General features: G+C 34.9%; 1 protein-coding gene and 1 long non-coding RNA gene across 2 annotated transcripts; both read right to left on the bottom strand.

Annotated features, from left to right (window-relative positions):
• Positions 1-11036: 11036 nt before the first annotated feature.
• LOC112088202 lies at positions 11037-11607 on the bottom strand. Its single transcript, XR_002900383.1, has 2 exons — positions 11408-11607; positions 11037-11330 (listed from the first exon to the last, which is right to left on the bottom strand). It is a non-coding gene; the product is annotated as an uncharacterized LOC112088202 (long non-coding RNA).
• A 575-nt stretch (positions 11608-12182) lies between these two features.
• Positions 12183-13545, bottom strand: LOC18022248 (BAHD acyltransferase At3g29680). Its single transcript, XM_006405129.2, has one exon. The coding sequence runs from the start codon at positions 13536-13538 to the stop codon at positions 12207-12209; it is 1332 nt and encodes a 443-aa protein (XP_006405192.1). The 5' UTR covers positions 13539-13545; the 3' UTR covers positions 12183-12206.
• Positions 13546-14757: the final 1212 nt, after the last annotated feature.

Raw genomic sequence — 14757 nt, 5'->3', positions numbered from 1 at the left:
GCCATCAGAATGATCAACATCACCTCCATTTTGAACACCTTGGTGTCTTCGTGGTGCATTTCCAGGACCGTCATCATCATCATCATCATCATCATCCGAAACAAGCACCCCACCACCATTATGAATCAAACAATTGCCAGAGTCGTGAGTCAACATACCACATACTTCGCAAAACCCTCTTAGTCTCTCGTAACGGAAGCGAAGCAGAGTGTTGACTCCTTGTGAGAACTGGAAGTGTCTTTGGAATCGCAGGGGGCGAGTGATATCCCAGTTGACTCGTACTCGTGCGTACTCTCTTCGTGCTACAGCTTCTTGATTGTAATCTACTTCCATCAACATTCCGAAAGAACGTCCGATGTGAGCAATTACATCTTGTGTGGCAAACTGGAATGGAATTCCACGAATTTGAATCCAAAATGGGATAAAATCCAAACTCGCAACATCCACAAAAGGTGCCCAGCGCTGGAGGACAATCATTCTGTCTGCAAATGCCCACGGGCCTCTTCTCAGAACATTCTCCATTGTTTCTTCAGAAGGGAATATGGACTGGAACCGATTCCCTTCAATGATTCGCCCAAAGATCAGACCTTCAAGACTCCAAATTCTGGGCATGTTGGCGATGATGGAGCGTATGTTTTGGCGTCGTGGATTGGTTGCACGACCCCAAAGAACAAAACGGTTTTCGTAAGCAGCTTGATGCAGGACATCGGCGGGCAAGGCGAAAGGCTCGTCTTCCACACCCAGATCTAGATCTTGGACCGCTCGTCGTAGATTATCCGCCATTTTTTGTAATAGAGAATAGAATCTCAATGGAAAGTGAGTATGTGCGGGAAATTGCAAGAGGAGTTGTGTAAAATTCCACTCTCGATTTCTGCTTTTATGTTCTCTGGACATCACCGAAATGGGTGGGAACTGCTTCTTACTTGAGATCGTGTCTTCCCAAGTGGAATTAACCGTCGCCAGACAAGAGAGTGGAGAAGTAGGTCCTATCTTATCGGCGGGAATCGAGAAAACCACCAACAGAGTGGTTGAAATCAATCGGAAAAGAAACTGTAGAAAAATCGCCTGAAAAGTCGCCATAGGATTTTTTTTTTCGCTCCTTAAGATTTTCTTTTTTTTTTGTCGGCAACGATGATATTTGGATTTAGGGCTTTTTTGTTTTTTTCTATCTTTTTTTTTCTTTTAACAGGTAAATTTTATTAGTTTCTCTCAAAAAGTTTGTGATTATGTCAAAATAAACATTAAACCATGAATAGAACCAAATTTGGTTTGGATTATTTGGGGACTCTAATGGTTCTCGGGTAAAATCTGAACCAAATCGAAACCCGAATCAAATTTAAAAAGGAACCATTCAGGTTATATCGAAGAACCAAATCCAAACCGAACTATATTTTTTGGTTTGGGTCGGTTCGGATCCTTCCGGGTTGGATTTTATGTCCAGGGCGACATAAATCTATGTGACAAATTTTGGATCAGATCGACTATGGATCATGTTGAAAATTGTAGATCGAGGTTTGATACCATGTTAAAGTATATATGCTTCCAACTCAAAACCTATTAGTTATGAGTGGATCATATATTTTATAACCCGCAGCCTGCGCGGAGTAAGATTTTTTTTAATAGATTTGTTTCCGAGAAAGATTATATTTAAAACATTAATTAGATATGAGTATAAATTATATAATAGTTATGAAAAATAGATAAAGAAATAAAGCAACTAAACCATAACTTTTAAGTAATAACATGAACTGATAAATATCAGCATATGAGGATGGCCTCTTCATAAAATTATTAAAACAAAGCAAAGAAAAATTAACTTGGCTGAATATAATAAGATATCCATCTTTAGAATAATTTGTAGGATTTCGGTAGCCTCGTTTGAATGGAATCCTGCAAATGATAAAATATTTCATTATACATACGCTAAAAAGGTTGTCTAAAAAAATAGTACATAGATACTTTCTTAATAATTATGCTTACATTGATATGAAAGCTTTTGTTTCTGGAATATCAGGATCAAAGAGAAACTGAAACCATCCTTGTAACGTAGATATTTGATTAAAGCCATCTAGTTCAAAAAAAAAATCAAATGTTCGTGTTTATTTAAAAAGCTAAACAATATTCAAACAAATAGTAAATGAAAACGCGAATTATAAAAATTAACCTTCCCACCAATATTGTAAAACACACATAAAAATATGTTATATATATATTACATTATTAAAATACATACATAATATATTAATAAATAGTTGTAATATCATTATATAATTAAAAATACATCTATGACAACGATAACATGCCTCAAAATATAGTTATAATATCATTATATTTTATATTATGCATATATATTAAATTTGTGAATTATGAAAATATATAAACATAGTAGTATATGATAATATCTTAAAATATAAGATAAAATATTGTCAATGGTTGTTATGGTTTAAAATGGTAGAATTGTAATTATTATAGTAATTAGAGACCATTTTTAATATAACTCTAAAAAACTCAAACCTCAGCATGACACAATTGTAAATCACACATGACACAAAGGTTGTAAAATAATAATAAAAGATATTACTTAAAATTTCTTCCAATAATGTGGAAATAGTTAGCTTTTTTTTTGACAACAGTGGAAATAATTAGCTATATATGAATAGATTGATTTATATTTTAATATATGATTTAAAGTCCCACTTCTAATGTAGAATATTACTACTACACTTTTGCCTTCAGTCTCCATTAGGTAGCCTTCCATATCTAGAATGAGTGAAACGTGAAGCGTCACGAGTATATCTCCAATCAGTTTAACCATATTATTCGATTCATTAACTGGACGGTTCAAAAAGGGTGAGATTTATTCGTTATCATGACTCGTCCAAACTGAAAAATATCCTTCAACATTGGTTCCAATCACGACATCACGACCAATTTTAATATTCCTAATTATTTATTCATTTTTAGTTTTTCATTTCTCAATTTAAGCATAGTTTTATAATTTTTTTTGAAGATCAATAAATTTACATTAAAAAAATATCATTATAATAAATATACAAAATTTTGTGACACCAATGATATAGACAATGACAATTGGAAAACTCCAATTGCAAAACCAAGACCTCAGAATTTCTAATAAAACTTCTCTCTAGAATTCTCTCTCTAGAATGAGTTTCTAAATACTCTCTAGTTTTCCAGACTTCTCGACATCTTCATAAGCCTTGGTTTCTTTCTTTCATTCATGAGTTGCGATCTGCTCCTCTTCTCTAGTTGAGTCTAGTGGTCTGTCAATACGATGGTCAAGTCTTGTGGTCTGTCAATACGAAGGTCAAAAGACAGTCGTGGGTTGAGAATTCCTAACAGTGGTTGAGCACTCAGAGGCCGGAAGTGCCCGTTAAGCTCCCTTTACTTGGAACTGACCCTCGTCTGTTAAACCGACTTAGTCAATACGACATTCCCCGAGCCTTAGCTTAGTCAATACGACATTCCGCGAACCTCGTCTAGTGTATTATGGTATCAGAGCCTCGACTCATGTTATGATTGAATGAATCATTGTTTATGAATGATTGTTGTGAATGTTCTGGAAAACGATCCCTTACTCATGTCAATTTCAAATCCAAATCCTCCAACCATCGATTCTCCGTTTTCAATTTCCACTTTACCAAAATCAAAAAGCCGTTCTTCCTCATCTAGTATCAATTCTCTCTACGAAATTGAATACATCCCTGGAGATCAGCTACCTGAAACCACACTCCCTCTTGTTAATCCATATGAATACTTTGCCAAAAAGCCCAGTGCTTTCTCGGTTAAAGGTGTTCGAGAACTTATCAAGCCATCCTCCAATCGAAAAGTCATGGAATATGTCCAGTCCAGCAAATTCTCATCCTGTCAAGTCCCAGCAACCGAAGAAGAACAATTCATCTCGCTCAACATACCGGAGAACCTTCCTAGGTTATGGCAACAACAAGGATATACTCACTTACACTTTGGTGTAGTCCGGATCGGTTTGACCCTACATGCTTGAAAAGGTCTACCTGTTGTAGCAAGACTCGCCTTGGTCGATTCAAGACTGAAATCCTACCAACAAGCTTGCATCGGAACAGTCCAAACAACATTAAACACCGGAACAGTATTCGTGACACTGTTTCCAAACTTTAATGTCTCGCTACAAGATCCAAATCTTCTGAAGACACTCAAGGTCCAACTTCAGCTCACCGGAGCTCCTATGCAAGAGAAAAGTGTCGTGGCGACCCTTCATCATCAGATAGTCTATCGAATCCAAGATCATGCCTTAGATCTTGTACTACCCTCTTCTGATGAAGCACTTTACCTAGAAGTCACTTCAGCATCTCAAGCACCAAACTCCATCCAGATCCCTCGTCAAATATCTCGCGAAGAGCTGCTCCGCCGACTACCAGAATCATGGATCACCAGCTACGAGAAGCTGCACCAAGCGGTTCAAACACCGATTCAATCCTCTGAAGTCAGCTTTCACTCACGAAATGATGGTAAAACCGAAATCAAGTTCGAAAAACCAAGATCATCGTCATTCCGCAAACAACTGTTCACTCAATTTGCTATTCAAATTGACGAACGCGAATTCTATAGTCCAGCAAAAGAACAAAATCCTAAACCAATCTCTTTTGGACAAAACGGATCGGTACTATATCCTTTCAAAGATGAAGATGGACATCAATATTTCGATATCTGTTCCTGCTCAGCATGTGAAGAAGCCATGTACGAATCTGATAACGAGATTCGCACAAGGAGAAGAAAGAAGAAGGATCCGCTCTACAAAAGATATTTAGAAGGAGATCCCACCGTCGGTCCTCTCGGTGAAGGAAACGGGCGATACGACTTTATAGTCCAATATTCGGAAAAGAAAGATGAAAATCAAATCATGATGATCAACAACGAAGACTTCCCTCCTTCAAGCGACTTTACCAAGGACAACATCGCACATAGCCCAAAGATACTCACTCGAGCAATCAACTCTTCTGGACCAGATCAACTAAGCCAAGGAGAAAAGGTCCTCAACTGGCAAACTGAGAATGCCATCGCTCGAAATCAACTCCTCAAAACAATAAATTACAAGGTTGATCAGCTGACGGAATTTTACATCAAAAGGCAAACTAGCCTTCAGAGCTCAATAACAGAGATCCATGGCCGGCTTAACAATCTTCATCAAGAAATGATGGCTATGGCACAAAACATGATGGTCAATACAGCACAATTCCGTCATAAAGAAGCAGAGACAGCCAGTCTCAAAGCCCAGCTAAAAGATCTTCAAAGAAGCCTCGAGAGTATGATTTACAATCAGAATTCTGCGAGTTCTTATTCCAATCCTTTCGGTGGAATGCCTATGTACCAAGGCACCTACTCCCCAGGATTTCTCTCCGGCTATACAAATCAAAGACCAAGAACACCGGCCCCCGGATTCTTATCATCTGACGAAGCCTTTACGTCAAGATATGGCATGACCTCAGCTAGCAAGCCAAAGGTGTCAAAATCAAAACCAAGACGACAGAAGGATTCCGAGTTTATGGTCAATCCTACCAAACGACCAACACTTACTTCTTCGTCAAGCCATGAATCAGTGGAAGATTCAAAAAGAGAAGGAAAAGAAATTGGTATAATTGAATTCTCTATGGCTAGTCTGTTGGATACTATTAGACAGACTTCTACTGCTCAAACAGCCACGGAGATGCCGCATACACAGCCTTCTCAACAAATTGCAACTCCAATTGCAAATATCGGTCATCATTCGGAGACTAATTCTAACAGTTCCGAATCAGCTTCGGATGAAGAATCTCTCCCAAACCAATTTGCCATAGGCAACGAAAGAGGCGAAACATAGACTCCAAAACAAGAACCTGATATTCATGAAATCTATTCAAGCGATGAAGATATGGAGTACAGGCCTCCCAGGCAGCAAGAAATACCAACAAGACCATTTGCCTCTAAAGTCATGGTCTTCACGTTTGATGACATTCCTTTCGAAAAATGGAATGATCGTCTCGATGAATTTCATGCATGGATGAATTCTGAAGCAATCACGTCTCCCTTAGAGCTTGTGATTCAGCAGTTTACGACCCGACTATCTGGAGCACTCAAAGAATGGTGGAATTCACTTGGTGAATACAGACAGCAGCAAGTCTATCAAACGACAATACCGCTACTTCTCGGAGAAATTCATAGAGAATTTATCGGTACACCCACACATTTGAAAGAACAGCTTCAAGAAGAATTCTTTACTGCGAAATGCTGCTCATTGAAGAAAAGAGACCTAGCTAAGCATTTTGAGCGACAGACGCGACGTTATTACGCTCTTAATGGTCTCAACAATCCAAGCCTTAAGCAAATGCATCTCTCTTCGATTGATGACTACCTCAGTCAACAAACAAAGCTATACATCAGAGATCAAGCCCAGACAGTGGAATATATTTCCATTGGCCAAATACAGCAATATGTCTTCCAAACACTAGACAAACTCTGCAAGCAAAAAAAGTTTTGGATGGAATTCATGGATAAATCAAAGCAACTATCCAGGATCTGTGCAAGACCAGACCTATCCATCAAATGTTCAAAATCCAAGAAGACATGTTAGCTGAGGTCATGCCATATCTTAAAACTATTTGTCATTAAAACTATTTGTGTTTGACCAAATCCCATTTTTGGATAAAAAAATCCCATTTGATTTTCTCCAGCAACAAATCTTCACCTACCACAACCTTCTTCCACTAACCTTTTTGCTAATTTAACTATTTTAAGTGGCGACAAATAACGTTAACTCCTAACTACCACATGAATCATATGTAGTCTAATAATATCAAATAAAATTATTTTTTATTGTTTCCTAGTAAATTACGCATTGGCAAATTATTAGTCTAATAATAATCATTGTTTATATTGTATCCACATAAAAATGCTTCCGGAGCCTATTCTTACAAATTTAGTTGGTTAATGTATATAAAAATATGTTTGAAACTTATTTTTTCTTCTTTTATAATTTAATACTAGATTTTATTTCGTGCGTCCGCACGAGAATTTTTTTTTAATCTCATTTAATAGTGTAATTTATGTTTTTATAGATATAATATTTTTTTTAATAAATGATACAAATTTATTTTTATGTTTAGATAAAATTTATTTTAAAATTTAATTTTTCTGAAAATTTGATCACAATTATAAAAATATAATTAATCCAAAAAATATGAATACAAAAACATAATTTTACCCCATTTATTCATATTATCATATAATATATTTTTCAATTTTAAATATTAAGTTTTTTAAAATAATTGATTGTCTTTATCTTTATCATTATGAGAATATTATTTAAATTTATATATTTAAATATAAAATAAATAAATATTTTAATATTATTTTATAAAAATAATAACAACTGATTTTATAATTTTGAGAATTAATCCCAATTATATCTAAGAAAATCTAAACTAATTAAATTAATATTTAAAAAATTCGAAATTAATTCTAAAGATAAAATTCAAATATATTATTTTGGAAATAAATAAAACAGATAAATCAAATAAAAATTTATATTTGGCAACATATATAGTAAGGAGTTATCCAAAAACAAATAGTAGAAAACTAAGAAAATTTTGTTTAGACATAAAAAGTGCTTCCCTTTTAATAGTATAGATGTCTATTAGTTCATAATAATATGATTATCGAAGATTATATAAATAAAGGCCCCATTTTTGTATTGCTTAGGACTCTTTGATCATAGGTAAGCCATATGCTTGGATTTGGTGAATCACTAATCAATTTTTTTAAAAAAAAATAGACGACGAGATCGACAGTAGAGATTAAAAAATTCCATTTGATTACTCCTTAGCGACAAATCTTCACCTACCACAACCTTCTTCCAATAACCTTCTTGCTTCTTTAAGTATTGTATATGGCGACAAGGGCACTTAACATCCTGACTACCTCATGAATCACATGTAGTTCAATAACATCAAATCTTATCAGGAAAATAGAAAATTGCTTATTCTATCTTTCTTCTCTTATTACTTGTAATAAATTGCTCTGCAACAATGTAAACAGAAAATTGGTATGAATCTTAAAATTTACCTAAAGAAAAAAAAATCTAATCAAATTATCAATCCGTTACCTAGTAAATTACGCATCCCATGAGTTATTAGTCTAATAAAACACAGAAATAAAAAAAAATTATGGCCTTTTAATCATGGGAGAGTTTCAGATTTAACCTGAAAATAAAAGTCAAACACCAAACTAACCTTTCTTTTTTTTTCTCTCCAATTTTTGCCATTTTGTCACAATTCTATCATTCTCACTCAAGATATTAACGAAAATGTCATTATAAACCCATTATTTCGATTTTTTTAAATATTGGCTAAAGTCTCCTTGGACCTCCTAAAACCTTTTTAATTGCAATAATGTCATCTTCTTCAATACCTTTAACCACCATGAACAACCCCAAAAACAGAATAAATGCTTCTCAACCAATTTTAAAGCTGTAATAAGTTAATATGAGAGCTCATACACTCATAACCTTCTATATTCTTTCCTAATTTCTTCTCTAAAATTTTTGGGCTGAGTTACAATGTCAAAGGTTATGCATTTTTGGTGATTTCAGCTTAATCAAGACATGGGTTGTTTTTTTTGGTCAAATTCAGAGTTTTGGGTGCATGAGAGACCTAAAAACAAACTCAAAACCGATATAGGTAATGATACACTTCAATTTTGGTAATATCTATATCTGTATCGCGAAAGTAGACTTCAAATGAAGTCTACTAGTCAACATAAGGTTATTTTTGCAATTGACTTCTTAAAAGTAGACTTCATTAAACTGCACGAGAAGTCTACTCGATATCCTTTGAAAACAAAAAAAAACCTAGTAGACTTCGTTTGAAGGCATAAGAAGTCTACGAAAGAGAAGAGGTTATTTTTGTAGTTGACCGTATTTTGAATTTTTAATATAGACTTCTTTCTAAATTCTACTATTTACGTCTGCACAAGAAGTCTACTTTTAAGTTACTTTTGTTGTTTGACCAAAAACGTATAGGTCATTTTAGTGTTTGACTAAATTTTTTTAAAAAATAAAAAATACAGAAAATTCTGGAAAACTCCAGTAGACTTCAGAAAGAAGTTTAAAAACGGTAGACTTCTTGCGGAAGTCTACTTCTGTTTTCTGGTCAAACTTAGAAGGAATCCTTTTTTTAGTAGACTTCTCTGTGAAGTCTACTAAAGAGAGTCAATTGCAAAAATAACCTAAATTTTTATGTAGACTTCTATTGAAAAAGTAAACTTCAAAAGTAGACTGTCAGAGAAGTCTACTCTTACTTGAAGTCTACAATAGAAGTCTACTTTGCTAGTCAATGGCTCGGTCAAATGCTAAAATAACATTTTTGGTCGGAAGTCTACTTTTGAAGTCTACTGAAGGAAAATTCAACGGTTTGGTCAATTGCAAAAATAACATGTTTTTAAGTAGACTTCTTTTGCAGACTTCCATAGGAAAAAGTAGACTTCTTCCTCCAGTTTACGTTTGAAGTCTGTTGTAGAAGTCTACTATTTGTATTTTTTTAAAAAACGCATTTTAGGCACAATTATAAAGTATTTTTTCAATTTTTTGGTTTAGAAATGCTTGTTAGCAAGTGATTGAACTACCCAGTGAATTTCATTTCATTTCATTTGATATTTATTGCGGAATCAGAATTTTTGATTTATAAGCTAGTTAACTTGTAAAAGTAGACTTCATTTGGAGTCTACAAAGTCTTCAAAAGAAGTCTTCTAACGAAGTCTTCAAAAGAAGTCTTCTAACGAAGTCTTCAAAAGAAGTCTTCTAACGATGTCTTCAAAAGAAGTCTTCTAACGAAATCTTCAAAAGAAGTCTTCTAACGAAGTCTCCTGTGTAAATTTTTTTTTGATATTTATGTGTTTGATACGTTGTGCTTTATAATTACGTTTGATAATGTGATTTTTTATGTTTTTTTTACAAAATTACTTATGAGTTTAATATGTTTATGTATTATAATTATAGTTTAATTTTTTTATTCTATTTAACTTACAAAAATTTCCAACCGTATCATCTATTACTATTTTACCTTATAATTGTTGAAGTCTATGAAAAGATGGTTTTAAGCTTTTAGCATGTACCTATATTTTTGTTTATTGCTTCACAAACGTGTTTGGATGTCTGACCTGAGTTAAGTTTGAATTGTGTATCATTTTAATTGTTTTTTTTTTGTTTGAATTGTGACTGATTTTTGTTTTGCTGCCTGACCTGAGTTTTGTTTTGCTTAATGACTATAACAAGAATAACAAGAAATCTGTATAACATAGTATATCACCATTAGACTTAAACTATATACGAGTTCATGATCGTTATAATGACCATAAAACTATGATGACCATTACACTTTATGACCATTACAAATGATTCAAAACTATATTTTCTTCACAAGCTAGTCATCACTAACATCAGGTCCAGGCTTGAAGCTTCCTTCTGGTACAAAGATTTCCTCTTGTTTTTCTCTGGTTTGGTCTGGCTTGGTTCTGGTTTGGTTTCTTGCTCTGGTTCGGTCTCAGATGGGGTTTGGCTTCAGCTTCATTCCTGCATCGATCCGCATGTTTCATTTCATCAATAAACATAATTATATCATCAATAAAACCCACCAACAGTGATTTGTTTGAAAACCAATCATGATTGCCACTATAATAACCCCTACTTATCTAAACAACACTTTTTCTTCCGTTTTTAGCAATTATGTAAAGTAAACACTGCAGTAACCCATCGACAAGAGAATCATTTTAGCACTCTCATTAATCTCAAGCAGCTACTTAAGTTTATTAAATTAGCATCAACGAAGTAAGACAAAATTTGGATTAACGAAAATCAAAATTGAAGTTTTTTTACGTGTCCACCAACTCCTAATTTTCCTTCATAGATACTCTTCGTAAATAGTCTGGAAATGCCAAATTAAATAAAAATATCAGATACAGTATAATACAGTATAACACGTAAAACCTCAAGATCTTCAAAATACAGAAGGACTATTAAAGGTAGCATATATATAATCTTTAATCAAACTAGATCCTCCAAAGATTCAGGCCACTATGGTCAGATACAAAGTCAGGTACATAGACTTTTCACCTTTAATCATCAACCAAAATTTCTCTGTAAATCTAAAGGAATCCAGCTCAATACATACTTCGCATACTACATTTTAATCAGATTCTGATTTTCTTCAAAAGACGCAGCCATGAACCAATCCTAGGGTTTACCAACGCCGCCCACCCTGGCCGTCCTCATTGCGGCGGCAATTTTCCTTTTAAGTGAAGCTCTCCTTCAACCATCAACAAACTTCCTTCAGAAACCGAAAAAGAAGAAAACCCAGATAGAAAGTTTGGATTTTTGGCATACCAATCGGATTCATAGTGAGAGCAGGGTGATTCGAGGCGGCGGTGTGGCGGCTAAGGAAGATGACTTCGTCAACAGCTTCACCGGTTGGTTCGTCCCACCGTGAATCAGCATTGGAGAAGACGTCGCGTGAGCTCAGGAGAAACACCGTTTTAGAGAAGCGCCGTTTAGAGAGAGATTTAAGTTTTTTTTTATACAAAATTAAGGTTACAAATCGTGGGTTCTTCCTTTATATAGAGAGGTACAATTTTGGTTAGAATAACAATTCTGGTTCAAAATTGTTGGTTTAATATTGGTTTATGTATCAGTTAAATACTTATTTTTGATTTTCCTAGTTAAAATAAATATTTATTCGGTTAAGTTAATTTATTCGGTTTAACACACTTCAATATAGAAGTTTACTAATTTTAAAACCTAAAAAAAATAGATTTTCTTCTTCATAATTTTAAAACATAAATTTTTATTTATCAATATAAAAATATAATTTTTGTACATATGCTTATAAATGTAATTTTGATACCAAAATAATTTTTTTTTTTAATTTTAAATTAAAATTTCTGATTTAATTACATAATAGACTTCATTTCGTTTGAATGAAGCATTCACTCTTTAGTAGATTTCGTCAGGATGTAAACGGTAATTAAGACATCCGTTTTTGTTTAGTGTAATCTTGGTCTTTTTACTAACCTTTCAAGTTATTTTTGCCAAATGTTTTTTTCGGGGGTTTATTTTTGTATTGAATGTCAAATTTTAAGTTATTTTTTAGCAAAAACCCCTTTAATCATTCCATTTTTTTTTTAGTTTACAATCCATTTTGAAACACAGAAATAAAAACATCCATCCCACACTTCTTCAAACAAATCCCAATCTCCACACCACCGGTCTCATCCCTCCTCTCCGACATAGAGAACAGAAGGTTTAAGCTGTTAGATATATTCTCAGTACTAACGGGTCTTCCCCACCCAAAATCCGACCCGTATATCCCAAACTTGTTAGACCCAGCAACCGACAGCTTCTGTATACCTTGCTCCATCTTCTTTAATCCTTCCTCATACAACTCCCATATTGACTCAGCTCCTCCCAAACTCAGTGCTCTAACAGAATCTCCGAGAATCTTGACACCATTGACGAATCCATCTTGTCCCAAGAACGTCTTCGCTTTGTCTCCAGAAAAATTGATAGGTAACGCACAGTTCCCAAAGTAGGTCACAGGAACCGGCGGGTCTAACCGTTCTCTGAAATCAGCAACGTAAGTAAATGGAACTGGTTGATCTTCGTCAACTCCACGTGCCTTCACCATACAGGTCAATACATAGGCGTAGGTGACTACGAAAGTTGACAAGTGGAGATCGGATCGAGTTGACCCGCTCTTGGCTCGCTCTACGAGTTTCTTCACGTTTTCCTGAGTCAGCTCGAGCGTGATCCTAACGACATCTTCGTCAATCTCTTTGGTGGGAGAAAGCTTTAAAGTTCTTTCGTTGGCATTGTACTGTGAGAGTTGGAAGATCTTCGATTCGAGTTCCGCTGGAAGATTGATGACTGTACGATCTAAAAGCATTGGTAGCTGCAAATCTTGGGGCATTGTTCCGTATTTACAGAAGTGAGCCCAAGATTTTATAAATTTTACCACTGTGTTGCCGTCCAGGGCAGCATGGTGGATTGTGATTCCGATGCAAAAGCCTTGTTTCGGGAACAAAGTGATCTTCAGAGCAAGAATAGAGGGTGAGTCAGAAGATACCAGTAACTCCGGCGCTAGAGCGCGTAACTCAGGCTGGTGACGGAGCCCTTTGCCGGAAACATGAGAGAAATCGGCGTCCGTCTCGGCCACTGTGAGAGAGACAGTGTCTTGCGGTAAGATGACGATGTGCGGCTTAGGATCTTGTGGGTTCCACTTGAGGTGACCGGAGAGAGGGAGAAAGTGTGCGAGGACAAGGGAAAGGGAACGCTCGAGCTTGGGGAGGATCACGGAGTAGAAGGAGTCGGGAGATGACTCAGTGAGTTTGTAGAAGATGATTCGGTTCGTAGGAATGTCTTTTAGCCACACTAAATCGAAGAAAGTGAGTGGGAGAATGAGCGGGTCGACCAGATCTGTTGCAGGGCCGACTCGAGAGATCTTGATCACGTTATACGCCATCGTTGAGGAAAGTAATTTCACTTGGACTCTCTTCTATATAATTTATCGGACAGGCTTTTGTGGGCATCGTGGGCATCGTAACTATTATTAATTATGCCATGTGGTTGTTTGGTATATGGTGTACCAAATCAAACTTATTATTTTTTAAACGGAACAAGTAGGGAAGCAACGCATCAACATTTTTTTTTTTTGGACTGCACATCAACATTTCTATATTATTATTAATCATATCTTGGAAAATTATTGTTTGGTATACCCAATGTTTGATATATTGATTTATATTGTAAACATTTAAACTGCCTAAAAATTGTGTAAACCCTAATTAGTTTTTACAATGACTGCTACTTGTAGGCCTGAGCATTCGGATATTCTGTTCGGTTTCTGTTCAGAACCAATCGGTTCTGGATATTTTGGGTAGAGGAAATTAGGATCCATCAGGTATTTTTATAAATTTCGGTTCGGGTTCGATACCTTTATTTCGGTTCGGTTCCGGTTCGGATAATTGGATCCGGATCTTTTGCCTCAAATTTTTAATCGACTCACATTTTTTTAATAACAAAAATTCAAAAATATATATAACAAAACTTAAAAATATACCCAAAAGTCCCAAAAATAAAGAAAATATATCTGTAAAACCAGAAAGATATACCAAATATCAAAAATATCAAAAAAAAAACTAATATTTAGAAGGATATATAATTATACTTTGGATAATTTGGGTACCCAATCGGTTTTCGGTTCGGTACTAGTTCGGTTCCGGTTTTTCGGGTATAAGAGTTTAAGATCCATCGGATATTTTTAAAAATTTCGGTTCGGATTCGGTACCTCCATTTCGGTTCGGTTCCAGTTCGGATATTCGGATCCGGGCGGATAGTCTTACAAAAAAGCTCGAACGATGATTTTTTGTTTTTTTTTCCAAATCAATCATACTGAGCCGGTCGAGCATGGTTCGTGGACCATTTCTCTAACTAGACATGTGATGTAATAATTGGAAAAAAATGAAAATTAGATAAAACATTTTTTTCTATTTATACAAACAACCTATAAATATTATAACCATGTATTTATGAAATTAAAACTTATAAATATGATGATATGTACTTCAAATTTCAAAAACTACACCAGCCAAAATAAAAGTAAATGTTACTAATTAATGATTTTGTTGAACCTTCAATAAGACCACGAAAATCGCTTAATAACAATAATGCTTATTGCCAAC

Source organism: Eutrema salsugineum, unplaced genomic scaffold, assembly GCF_000478725.1.
Source record: "Eutrema salsugineum unplaced genomic scaffold, Eutsalg1_0 scaffold_15, whole genome shotgun sequence".
In the NCBI taxonomy this organism is placed as follows: domain Eukaryota; kingdom Viridiplantae; phylum Streptophyta; class Magnoliopsida; order Brassicales; family Brassicaceae; genus Eutrema; species Eutrema salsugineum.
Note: the sequence above shows the minus strand (reverse complement) of the source record. Positions and strands in the feature narration are given on the sequence as shown.